Source organism: Bos indicus x Bos taurus, chromosome 11 (genome assembly GCF_003369695.1).
Source record: "Bos indicus x Bos taurus breed Angus x Brahman F1 hybrid chromosome 11, Bos_hybrid_MaternalHap_v2.0, whole genome shotgun sequence".
Taxonomy (NCBI): Eukaryota; Metazoa; Chordata; class Mammalia; order Artiodactyla; family Bovidae; genus Bos; species Bos indicus x Bos taurus.
In genome coordinates this window covers 46,450,160-46,463,646 of record NC_040086.1, presented here as the reverse complement: position 1 = coordinate 46,463,646, position 13,487 = coordinate 46,450,160, and the positions used below count along the sequence as shown (strand labels likewise).

The 13,487-nt window shown below is 46.3% G+C and overlaps 1 protein-coding gene across 1 annotated transcript; it reads right to left on the bottom strand.

The window, feature by feature from the left end:
- Positions 1-4,242: 4,242 nt before the first annotated feature.
- IL1F10 (interleukin 1 family member 10) lies at positions 4,243-7,468 on the bottom strand. The gene is made up of 4 exons (XM_027554402.1): positions 7,437-7,468; positions 5,153-5,238; positions 4,736-4,863; positions 4,243-4,455 (listed from the first exon to the last, which is right to left on the bottom strand). The coding sequence occupies exons 1-4, from the start codon at positions 7,466-7,468 to the stop codon at positions 4,243-4,245; spliced, it is 459 nt and encodes a 152-aa protein (XP_027410203.1).
- Positions 7,469-13,487: the final 6,019 nt, after the last annotated feature.

The following is a 13,487-nucleotide window of genomic DNA, read 5'->3' as shown; positions in this document are numbered from 1 at the left end:
TGAGAGGTTACGACACTGTGTTCTAATCACCTGTTTACTAGTTTCTGGCTCAGGACCTGCCGGTTCAGTTCACTCTGAGATGTCAATGGTGGATAAGACCTCAAGTGTGCCTCTCCCAGGAATTTGCATAATAACCGCTCTCTGATGGGCTGGTTGTGGAATGAAGCCTTTGGTGTGGTCACCAGGAAGGAGGAAGAATTTCAGAGACAATACTTGGGGCGGGGCGAAGAATATATTCCTGGCATCCCAACATGTCTGTCAGAAGCTGCTTCCATTTCCTACTCTTAAATCCCCAGGGCCAGAACATCCCATCATTATTTCAACCCAAGGTTCCCTGAGTGCTGTTTGGAGTGTTTTCTAGTCATTCCATAGAAAGCAGTCAGTGGATGTTGGCTTTTATTCATAATGCCTGGTCTCTTCATCTTTAAAGCATAGGGGCCATGTCTTCTAAACCTCTTGTATCTTCTCCCTCTCCCAAGCACTAATACTGTGTTGACATATATTAGATGTTCCAAATGTTTTTTACTTAAATAGAGAATATGATCCAATGCATCTTTGCTGGCCCTTCTCTTGTGATCTGTGCCCGCCACCCACCCAGGCATACCCAGGCAACTCCCACTCCTTGGCCCTGTTCCAAGCTGGGTCAAGTTGAGTTATCACTGGTGAAGGAGAGGAGCCAGTATGGGAAGATGAAGCAGGGGTCAGGCCAACCTTGGAACCACAGCATCAAAGCTGATGCCAGGACAGGGCCAAACAGAAGGTAGGGGGTGGGAGGGGTGAGAGGCAGAGCAAAGAGGAAGCTGAGATGAGCAGAAGACCTAGTAAGAGCCCATTGGTCCAGTGCTGATCTCAGGGTCCCAGACTTGAAATCTGGGTCCTACTTGAAATACTTGGCTGTTTCCTCCAGGTCTCCTCCTTCACCAGGCATCCATAATCTGGCCCCACCTATCTTCCCATCTTAATTTTTTGGCAACTCCCCAGCCATAAGCCTTGGGTCCCTCCCTGCACGTGGGTGACTCATCCACACCCTAAATGTGCTGGGAACTCCTCCATCACCCCTTACCAAGTTATTCCCTCTGCTTAGAAATTTCTTTCCCCACATTCTCTGCCTGGAAACTACTTTTTCTCTGGGGCCCAGATAAAGCGCTCTTTCCTTTGTGTAGGGCTGTCTAGCCCTTTCCGCCAGCTATACCTCCACCCTGTGTGGTGTCATCTCCCTTGCTGCCAGGCGTCCTCCCGGTGTATCCCAAAGTTCCAACAAGGACCAGGTGATCATCCGCTCATTAGTTCAAGACTGCACTTAGGGCCTTCGATGTACCAGCAACTCCTCTGGGCACTGCTGACCCAAATTGAACAGAGTGCATGCGTGCATGCTAAGTCCCTTCAGTCATGTCTGACTCTGTGCGACCCTGTGAACTGTAGCCTGCTGGGCTCTTCTGGCCATGGGACTCTTCAGGCAAGAATACTGCAGTGGGTTGCCATGCCCTCCTCCAGGGGATTTCCCCAACCCAGGGATCGGACCCATATCTCTTATGTCTCCTGCATTGGCAGGCTAGTTCTTTACCACGAGCACCACCTGGGAAGCCTATAATTGAGCAGAACATGCCCTCAAATAGCGCAGAGTAGTCCCAGGACATAAATACATAGTTATGGGGCTTCCCTGGTAGCCCAGTGGTTAAGAATCCACCTTGCAATACAAGAGACACTACTTTGATCCCTGTTTCAGGAAGATCCCACATGCTGCAGAGCAACTATGCCCATGTGCCACAACTACTGAGCCTGTGGTCTAGAGCCCACGAGTCAAAACTACCGGCCCATGCGCAGCAACTACTGAGGCTTGTGCACATACAGCCCGTGTTCTGCAACAAAAGAAGCCACTGCGGTGAGAAGCCTGCGCACCACAACAAAGAGTAGCCCCCACTTACCACAACTAGAGAGAGCCCTCGTGCAGCAGGGAAGACCCACTACATCCAAACTGTAAAAGAACTAATTAATTAAAAAAATACATAGTTATGATATGATAGCCAGGTGACAAGTTATGAGGAACATGCAGGGAAAGAATCTAAATTTATTAGGGCCACAAAGCCTGGCATGTCTTTCTTCTGCTTAAAATCTTCCCATAGCATCCTTTGGCACTTAAAAATAAGTGAAAACACTTATTTGCCTTCAAGATCCCCGCCATGATCCAGTCCTCTGCTGGTCTTGTCCATCTCCTAACCCTCTCCAGGATGCAGCCCCCCAGCCTTCCACTACTATTTGGACACACTGAGGCCCTTCTGTCTCAGGGCTGTGTGTTTGTTATTTCTCTCCTGCATCCCTTCCTGTTCCCACTGCCTCGTATCCTTCAGCATCAGCTCAAATGTCACCTCTTCCAAGAAGTCAGAGTCACCTCCCCTGAGTGCCTTCTCTAATGTTACCATTGAATATCTACTGCCCTCACCCTCTCTCATGCAAATTGCCCTTGTCTGTTTTCTTGTTTGTGTATTTGCTTGTTTAGTGTTTTTCCCATTCAATTATCAGCTCCAAGGAAACTTAGTTTTGTTGCTCCTAGAATAAGAGTGGATAAAAATTTGTGGAACAAGGTTGGGGTCAAACAGACCAGGTGTACATGTACAGCCTATGTGACCTTCAGCAAGTTAAGTATGTCACTTCTGTTAGTCCAGTCTCTTTACCTGTCAAATGCGGGTAAGAATACTTGCCTTGCAGGATCATTGTGAGGGTGAAGACAGGTCTTTGTTGCTTTGCGCTGGCTTTCTCTAGTTGCTCTGAGCAGCGCACTTCATTACAGTTTGCATGCTTCTCATTCTGGTGGCTTCTCTCGTTGTGGAGCACAAGCTAGGTGCACAGGTCTCGGTAATTGTGGCATGCAGGCTCTAAGGCCCATGGGCTTCAGTAGTTGCTGCACACAAGCTCAGAGGTCGTGGCTTGTGGGCTTCAGAGCATGGGCTCAGGAGTTGTGGCATATGGGCCTAGTTGCTCTGCAGCATATGGAATCTTCCTGGAGCAGGGATAGAACCTGTGTCCCCTGCATTGGCAGGCGGATTCTTATCCACTGCACCACCAGGGAAGTCTCTGAAACACACTCTTCTTAAATGTCCTGGCTCACGATACAGGTTGGCCAGATGCTGAGTGGTTGTATGAAACGAGAAGAGTACCAGCGGCCCACTCCTCTGAGCCTTGATACGACAAGCTCCCTGCTCTAACTTGAGCCTAACCATGGGTCCTCTATGTAATGGAGAGGGCTCCAAGGATGTATAACAGTTCTAACTACAAACTGTCAGGTGAGATCCATCTCTGTTTCCGAACTATAACCAGTCAACTCAACTCATCAGTTCCACGGTAACCTTAAACTCAGTACATCCAGTCCAAACCCACTGCCTCCTCATAACTGTTCCCTTTGGTCCTCACACATCAAAACTAGCAGACAATCAACGGTACTGGTCCATCAGTTAGGAGACTGATTCATTGTGAAGTGTCTGATAGAAAAATTGTTACCTGAACTATTAACAAAACTGAGAATGTAAACAGCCCAAGGCATTATCCATAGACAGAGGAGGGGAGTTGGATTCTGCCTGGAGCTTCTTGGTTATTTCTAGAAGCTCCAGAGCTGAGGAACCAGAGAAGAAACCATGATCAGGCTTCCAAGAAGGACTCACCAAATCACCCCATCCCTTTGCATTAAATGCTGTACATAGAGGCCTATGAAGGCCCTGTGTTAGTTGCCTACAGCTGCTGTAACAAATTACCACAAACGTAATGGCTTAGAACAAGACACATTTATTATTTTACAATTCTGGAGGTCAGAAGTCTGAAATGGGCTTCACTGGACTAAAATCAAGTAGGCAGGGCTGTGTTTCTTCCAGAAGCTGTAGGGGAGAATGTATCCCCTGCCCTTTCCCAGCTTCTAGGAACCACCTGCATTCATTGGCTCACAGCCCCTTCCTCCGTCTTCAAAGTTAGCAGCGTTGCATCTTCCATTCTCTTTCTGACTCTCACCCTCCTGCCTCCCTCATATGAGGACCCTGATGATTAATCATGAAGGGTCCACTGGGATAACCCAGGACGGATTAGCTTTCACTTAATCACATTTGCAAAGTCCCTTTTTTGCCAGGTAAGGTAACATATCCACAGGTTCTGGAGATCATTATGTGGAGTTCTTTGAGGGGGCCATTATTCTGGTCAACCCTCAGTAGGATGAGCTTGGTTTGGGAGCACCAGGCCAGAACCCAGCTTCCTGCCTCCCTACCGACTCTGTTCAAAGTAGAAATCAGTGCGGGCTGAGGGCTCACTCTCCTTCGTAAGTCTCAGGGGCTGCTGGGGTTCAGAGGAGCCAGAGAGGAACCAGCCAGGCCAGGCAGCAGCCTCGAGCCTGAAAGCAGGGCCTGAGCTTCTCTGGAAGAAGGTGAAGCGGGTGGCCTCTTCTCCGCCCTTGTACAGGTCCTCAGTGTTCACATCCTGTGGGGGCAAGGCAGAGGAGGCTGGATGGGACAGCTGACTGTCAGCCCTCGAGGCTTCTGGGGCTTGGCCAAAGAGGGAACCAAAAGGTGAGTCTTTTGCTAGGGAAATTCCCTCTGCAGGTTCTAGAGGGAAGGATCTGGGCACTGGGTGCAGAGGGAGATGGTAGAAATCCAAACAAGAGGGACGTGTGGACCTTGCTGGACCACAGACGGGCAGAGAGATGCCAGACCACCCTGGAGGTCTGTAGGGGCCCCCAGCACAGGGTGCGATTGCTCACCTCCAGCTGCAGGGAAGGCCCCTCCCCTGTCTCCACACATGCCAGGCAACGGCTACCTCCCTGGACTCCCAAGAAGATGGGGAACTTGGTGCGTTCCAGGCCTCTGTTGGGGAGTATGCAGATGGTCTCTGGGAGGGAATAAGAGAAGAGAGCCAGGTGTTGAGGGGAACCCAGATTGCAAGCTCTTAAGCGAGCTTAAGAGCTCAGGTAGGAAGCTTGGGTAGGAAGGAACTGGGCCAGGGCACAGCTGACCTAGCCCCTGCATGCAGGCTGGGACTCCTATCAGGGCCCTGATCCCTTACTGGTAGAGCTCTCCCTGCTTCAATTCTCACTGTCACTGGAGACAGAAGGGGAAGGAGATCCTGGGGCAGATGGAATTTGTGTGAGTCCCAGGAGATGAAGGCCCCAGATGCTCACCTGCATGACAGTTGTCTGCATTGGGATCTCCCACCAGGAACTGGCCATCTCTCATGTACAGAGCCTTCTGCTCTGCATCCTTAATTCTGGAACAGGAATCGATGTTGATTGTCCACTCCCTTCAGACACCCCGGACCCCACAGCCCTTCCACTACAGGCTCTGAATGACCTGCTCATTGGCAGTTCTGTGTTGAGTCCTGCCCTAGGCCACAGGTGCAAGGCCTTGCACCACGGTCACAGAAGCGGAACCTAGAACCAAGATCACCTGCAAAGTTGACTGAGCCCTTTTGTAACCATTCCCCAAAGCCCCCCTAATCATCGCTAACAAGCTTCCTGACTCCCAATTAAGCAAAGACACCTGCTCCAGTAAACACCCCATAACACCCCAACCAATCACCCAATGCCATCCTTCCAGCAGGGATTATCTTTGTCCTGAGGCTATAAGAATCAGCTATTAACTCACAAAAACTATCTTTCCCTGGTCTGTCAGGAGGTCAGCCCATTGCACTTGCAGTGTCCTCCTTATCTCTGCTCTTTGTTCTTAATAAACTCACTCCCTTCTGGAATGCTCTCTGTCTGGAAATTCTTTCCCAACCTGCATTTAGACTGCTCCAACATCCTGCAGGTGAGAAGTAGGGACGCTACTCCATCCAAAAGTAGGTCGAGACCAGGTTAGCCATAGGCTATAGGAAAGTTCTCCTGGGGCTGGGCATTTTTCAGAGACTGCATCTCTGTCTTTACCAAACTTGGCCCCTGTCAGGCCCTCAGGGCAGTGATGGGAGCCAGGGTCTTCTCACTGAGGTGTACAGAGTTTTCCTGACCCTCCAGCCCTCCAGCATGCAAGTATGTAAGGGGTGGGGCGGGGGGCTGGAGTAGGCCGCTTTGGGTGTACCAAATACAGATAGTCAGCAGAGAGTCAGAGCAGGGCCCTGATGACTGGCAGTGGGGTTGGCAGTGGTTCTAATGATCAGTGTGGGAGTGTAAACATGTGCAGGGAGGCTGAAAAGGAACCATGGTGAGTCTGTGCAGATCAAAGCCATGCCCACAAGGTTAACCCATTGCTGGCTGGTTTCAGAGATGGCTATCAGTTGCTCTCAGGCCTGGGGATGCTCCTTACCTTCAAGGGCAGAACCTCTGGGCCAACACCACCACTTCTAGGGGATTCTTCTTTCTCAGTAACAGCTCATTATAATACCCTGAGTTCATGACTGTATGTGTTTAAAGCAGGTTCCCTTGTATAGTAAAAATGAAGACCTGAAAAGAACCTGTTTTGGCAGCTGGCCTTCTCCCTCCAACCTCAACTACCAGGAACTGCCATCCACATTCTGTTCAGGGACAGAACCCAGGCTAGAGACCCCAGAGAGCTGACATCCTGTTTTGTCATTTTCAGGCTCCATGCACATGTGTCTTGCCTTCTCAGCCATGCTGTAACTTCCTGGAGGCCCTGACCATTCCCCCACGTCTAGGAGAGGATGGGGCCACAGAGAAGACAATGTTCCCAGGTGGCGTTAGTGGTAAAGGACCTATCTACCAATGCAAGATACCTGGTTCAATCCCTGGGTCAAGAAGATCCCCTGAAGAAGGGAATGGCTACCCACTCCGAGTATTCCTGCCTGGAGAATTCCATGGACAGAGGAGCCTGGCGGGCTACAGTCCATGGGGAGGGACTCAGTCACAAAAAGTCGTCATGGAGAAGCTGAGGGAATGCGTCCCAGGTGTTAACCCTATTCTATTTTTATTATGCCCAAACTCATTCCTTGAAGGGCTCATGATAGTTTACAACAAAAAACACGGATAATAAAGTGGTAACTGAAAAGTAAAGATTCAAATATCAAATGAGAAAAAAGTAAGAGTTAGAAGCCCAGAATGGGAGTAAAAACCACAGAGGTTAATATATGAAATGCTATCATTGAGATTCAAAATTATCTCTGAGCTTTTAGAGAGAGGAGGCTGAAGCAGTACAGAGAATGTGAGTCGAGTCCTAGTCCTGTGTGACATCAGGTACTTAATAACCTTTTTGAGCCTCAGTTTTCAAATCTATAAAATGGGTTTAGTAACACTCCCTTGTAGATTTCTCAGGATGAAGGCAAGGCAGTAGAATGGCTGGCTTCTTGCAGAAACTCAGGGAAGAAAGCTTCTGTGATTATGGTAAGTGCCTTAATTATGGGGCATTTGAGCTTTCTGGGTGAGAGGGAACTTCATCCTTCTGACTCAGCCTTCTTTTCTTCTTTCTCTCTCATTCCAAGACCCCTGATTAGGAAAGGTAGACTCCAGGAAGACTTACATGTAGTATTTTGCCATGGGAAGGGAGCACATTCTTGCAAGCAGGCTTACGGGTCCTCACTGAAGGGGGAAAAAAGGGCTGTCAGAGTGTGAATGGATAAAAAAGATGTACATATACACAATGGAATCATAGCCTGTCATAAAAAAGAATGAAATAATGACATTTACAGCAACGTGGATGGACCTAGAGATTATCATACTAAGTGAAGTAAGCCAGACAGAGAAAGACAAATATCATAAAATATTGTTTATCTGTGGAATCTTAAAAATAACACAAATGAACTTATTTACAAAACAGAAAGAAATTCACAAACATAGAAAACAAGCTTATGGTTACCAAAGGGGAAATGAGAGGCATAAATAAGGAGTTGGGGATTAAAATATACACACAACTATACAAATAGCAGAGACATTACTTTGCCAACAAAGGTTCGTCTAGTCAAGCCTATGGTTTTTCCTGTGGTCATGTATGGATGTGAGAGTTGGACTGTGAAGAAGGCTGAGCGCCGAAGAATTGAGGCTTTTGAACTGTGGTGTTGGGGAAGACTCTTTGGAGTCCCTTGGACTGCAAGGAGATCCAACCAGTGCATTCTGAAGGAGATCAGCCCTGGGATTTCTTTGGAAGGAATGATGCTGAAGCTGAAACTCCAGTACTTTGGCCACCTCATGCGAAGAGTTGACTCAATGGAAAAGACTCTGATGCTGGGAGGGATTGGGGGCAGGAGGAGAAGGGGACGACAGAGGATGAGATGGCTGGATGGCATCACTGACTCGATGGACGTGAGTCTGAGTGAACTCCGGGAGTTGGTGATGGACAGGGAGGCCTGGTGTGCTGCGATTCATGGGGTCACAAAGAGTCGGACACGACTGATCGACTGAACTGAACTGATATACAAATAGATAACTAATAAGGACCTCCTGTATAGCATAGAGAATTGTACATATATACTGCTGCTGTTGTTGCTGTTTATTCACTAAGTCTTGTCTGACTCTTTGAGACTCCATGAACTGTAGTCCACCAGGCCCCTCTGTCCATGGGATTTCCCAGGCAAGAATACTGAAGTGGGTTGCCATTTCCTCCTCCAGGGGATCTTCCTGACTCAGGGATTAAATCCATGTCTCCTGCTTAGCAGGCAGATTCTTTACCACTGTGCCACCAGGGGAAACCCATCTATCTATCTATCCATCTATCTATGTATAACTGAATCACTTTCTGGGCACCTGAACCTAACACAGTATTGTAAATTAACTATAATTCAATTAAAAATTTTAAAAAAGAATGGCTGAAATTTTAAGAAAAGAAAAGGGAAGGTGGTGGAGCTGGAGAACAGATACCCCAAGGGCCCCAAATCACCCCATAACAAGGCAAAAAGTTCTCACCAGGAACTTGTCTATCGCTGGCCTCTGAGAATTCACCAAGGTGCCCCCAGTCCAGCCAGTTCTAGGCCCTCTGAATCGCCTTCCTTTAAGGCCATGCAGGATCACATCTAGCTGAGCTGGCAGGGGTATGAGCCATGACCGTGCCCTGGGGCCAGCTCTGGGAAACAGGATGGAAGGTACCCCCAAAGAGTTCAGCCAAGAGACATTCCCCAGGGCTTAGATGGGGGTGGGTGGGCTCCAGCATCACAGTTTGAGGAAGAACTTGGCTTAGACCCTGTTCCACTCCCCAGCCTGGCCTTAGAGACACCATCCTGACTTCCTCTGGGCAGCACTTCTAGGAAGAACCTGCAGCCTGCACCAGGGATGGGCAGGATCTCCCTGCAGGTAGAGAGTATTGTTCTGGGGGATGCTTTGTTGAGACTGTGACCTACCAGAGGTTATCCAAACTCCCCCGCTCTATTCCAGATGGAAAACAGCAAACACATGAGACACAGACTTGTGTTCTGGGGAAGAAATGGTAGAAAAACTGAAGCCAGTGACCTCTATACAGATCCCAGACCACAGAGCTTCACACAGCTCCGCTCCTGCCAGTTGGATCATCTATCCCTAGAGTTTTTCCCTGAAATGATCACGTTCAGAAAGGCCATTCTAAAATCCAGCACAGAAAGAAACCCAGAACCAATCATGGCTTGAGGCTGGGAAGAGTTGGAGAAGAGTCCAGAAAAGTAAATACAAGGATGGCTAGGGCTGAGGCTAAAGAATAGATCTGATTCTCTCACCAAGGAAGAAGGGAAAGAGAAGAGAAGAGGAAAGAAAGGAGAAATGTAGAGGAAATGGGCGAAAGGTAGAAATGAAGAAGCAGGGCTCAGAGAGGGAGAGGGTGATCCTGAGCAACATTTTGGGAATCTACAAGATGGAAGTCCTGCAGATGGCAGGACTTCCAACCATCTCAACCTCCCTGAGCTCCTGGCCTGGATGTTAGAAGGATGGCTGTAGTCAAGGTGCCTTTTAGTACAGGACCTGCCACTTGATCACCTTGAACAGGTCATTTCCTCTCTCTCAGCTTTGCAGTGAGAGTTTGAGCATTGGTAAGGACAAAGGATCATGGGACACCAACAGGAGTACAAATTCTGGATAGATGTTGGTGATGTGAATCAAGGTCTTAAAGCATTCTGTGTACTTTGTAATTTCATCTGTTTTCCATATTCTAAGGGAAAAATAATGAATTGCCCAAGTATTTAATAATAAAGATGTTCATGGCATCATATTTTATAATAGCAAGAAATTGGAAATAATCTATCTTCCCATAATAGGTGACTGGTAAAAATGGTAAATAAGAAAGTGGAGGCTCAGTGATAAAGAATCTATACAGGAGACATGGGTTCAATCCCTGGGTTGGTAAAATCCTCTGGTGAAGGAAATGGAAACCCATTCCAGTATTCTTGCTTGGGAAATCCCATGGACAGAGGAGACTGGCAGGCTACAGTCCATGGGGTCAAAAAGAGTCGGACACAATTTAGCAACTCAACAGCAACAAAAATTATGGTAAATAAGAAAGTATGTGTACATGAAAGACAATGTTGTGGAAAAACATTTTATGATATATGAATGTTCAAAATACCAAGTGAAAAGTGCAGGTTATAAATACTGTGTGCATTATGTTTTCATTTAAATCTACCCACATACGTAGAAACAAAGATGATCAATATTTTACAGCACTTATCTATTGCTGACATGATTATGGGTGATTTTTATTTATTTATTTTAGCATTTCAACGTTTTTCTTTATATGAATATGAATTTCCTTTGTGAATGAATGAAAGTCGCTCAGTAATGTCCGACTCTTTGCAACCCCATGGACTGTAGCCCGTCAGTCTCCTCTGTCCATGGAATTCTCAAGGCAAGAATACTGGAATGGGGGAAGTATATGCTAAGTTTCAGTTTTTTAAAAAATGAAGTGTTTAATCCAAGTCATTAGTTTTCCAGAATGTGCCTGTGCATTGAATCACTTGGAGGACTCCTGAGAAGTACTGTTTCCTGGACTGAAGTTTCCTCAAGTGACTTAGTGAGCAACTGGGATGGGGAAATGGTATACGAGTTCAGTTCTTCTCAATCTTGAATGAACATATAAATCATCTGCAGCTTTTGTTAAAATATAGATTCTGATTCCCTAGGTCTGGAGTGACCTAAAACTCTGCATTTCAAACATGCAAACAAATGGTATTAATGCTGGATGACACTTTAAGTGTCAAAGGACAGATGATCCCCCAGCCCTTATAGGCTGACAGCAGCATGGCCTTGATACTCACTCTCAGCCAAACTACTGGAGAAACTTTGGTTGGAGCAGCAGAAATATGGGCAGCCTGGTGCTGTGCCAAGGGCTGGCTGGGGCAGATCAAGTAGAGTGCCAAGCGTCAGGCCAGACAGGCTGATGACTCCCCGTCTTGGTCAATGTCAACTCAGAGCCAACAGAAAGTCAAGAATGGTCCAATCCAGCAGGATCTCTGGGACTCTAGAAGCCTCTTTTCCTGGTCTGGCCTCAAACCTGTTTCTCTCCTAAAGACCCCCAAATCAAGAATCCCTGCCTGGGGTCTTGGTATAGATTATGATGTATAGAAGTGAGTAGGAATGAGAAGCCAGCTTCCAGTTCATCAGAGAGCCTGGGTTCCTGGTGTGGAGCATTTGCCATAGTTCTTCCCAAAGTACCATATACTCCCCAAAGCTTTCTCTTCCCAATTGTCTCCAAGTGACCTTTCATTGGACATTAGGCTATAGCCCTCTCTGGACACCATCTTTGGCTATCTCAATTCTCATCAATTCACCTGTCCTGGACCCAATATCACCAAAAAATATCCCTGGGCTTCCTTAAGCTCTTTTGCACATCACACTCACATTGATCCCACCCTCTCCTTCATCCTCCTACACATTGTCTCCATCGAATCTGTTCTCTTCAAGACCAATATTAACTTCTGTAGAGTCAAATCCAATGATTTTTTTGATTTGTCAGATCTTTGGCAACTGCCTCCCTTGGATCCCTTGATATTGATTCACACCTCTCCATTCTCTGCTTCTCAGGTCCATTATGGATTCTTCCTTTTTTGTGGGGGTCATCCCCAAACCTTGAATTCATGAGCTAACATCCTAAGCACTTTCCTTTCACATTCCATGGAGCTACAATCCATCCATTTCCACAGGTGCAATGATTATCTTTCTCTGATGCCTCCCAAGCCCAGATTGATCATCCTTTATCTCCAGCAGCCTCCAGGATACCACCCTCTGGATATCCTGCCATCATTCTCAACCAAATGCATCCAAGGTCAAATTCATCTTCTCCTCCTCCAAGTCCGTTCATCCCTCCCAGGATCATTTCTCTTGCTGCCATAATATTCCCCTAGACAGTGAGACCAAAACCTGAGAACTGTTGACAATTTCTCCTACCTTTTTGACTCTATGACAGATTTATCAACAAATTCCAATAAATTATATCTTTAAAATATAACCTTTGTTTTCTTCATAGCCATTAGAATTGTGCCTATATTCCTGGTTTCTCCAACTTCAGTACAGCCCAACCTATCTGAGGTTTCTGGACTTGTATCTGCTCTCATCACACCCCCACCCCACTCCAGTCTACAGTGGTTTCCCACTGTATGATACACTTTTCTAGGTGTATCTCACTTCTCCGTGGACACTAAACCACCTCCCAGGCAATGAGACTTCTTTCTTATTTTCCTCATAGGTATTTTCAAAGTTATCTTTGATTTCCCTACCTCCAAAGTCATCCCATATAATTGCTGTCCATTCAGATCTTTTGGCATTAAGGTCACTGGACATGGATATAGATAATTATAGATGGATAATTATAGAGGATGATCAATCTGGGCTTGGGAGGCATCAGAGAAAGATGATCATTGCACCTGTGGAAATGGATGGATTGTAGCTCCATGGGATATGAAAGAAAAGTGCTTAGGATGTTATCTTGTGAATTCAAGATAGATAATAATATACCATAATTATAATACCATTAGTATTATCTATAGTTGAGTATCTAGTTCTGCCAAGTTAATTATCAGGTCAGACTTACAAAGTCATGTCATTTAACCTCCAATCTTCAGTTTCAGCATCTATAAATCATGGAATTAGAGTATGTGGTTATTAAAATTCTTTCCAGATCAAACTATCAGTGATTCTATGACTCAATGTTTAAAGACTATTTTCTTTACCATTGCAATCCTACTCTGAACTCCCACTAAGTTTCATTGCATTATTTATTGTTTTATATGTAGACATTTATTTCCCTTATTAAATTGAACAGGCTCTTTAGGCCACAAAACAAAGCTTGTAGCTCTCTCCACCTGCCCCAGCTGAGATACATCCATGCTTACAAGTAGGACACATACTGCAGATTCAAATGGAAGGTTGGTTCTAGAATTAACTCTACTACAAGTTTGTTTTGCCACCTTGGAAAGTCCCTTTTTGTCCCTAGGCCTCCAATTTCTTATCATTAGAATGAGAGGCCAGGCAAGATCAGTAGTTTTCAAAACTATTTTAAGTTTCAAAGAAAAGTTTTCATGGGAACCTAAGGAAAATTAAATGGATAAAAGGTACCTGCTTAGCAGAATCATAGAGAAATGGAGATATGGGAACCCAGTAAGCATTGACCACTGAAGTAGGT

Coding starts and splice junctions, on each gene's coding strand:
- IL1F10 (XM_027554402.1), bottom strand. CDS start 7,468: ATGTGCTCCCTTCCCATGGCAAAATACTACAT. Junction 5,239..7,436: donor CCCATGGCAAAATACTACAT/GTAAGTCTTCCT, acceptor TTCCTGTTCCAG/AATTAAGGATGCAGAGCAGA. Junction 4,456..4,735: donor GGCCTTCCCTGCAGCTGGAG/GTGAGCAATCGC, acceptor TTGCCCCCACAG/GATGTGAACACTGAGGACCT.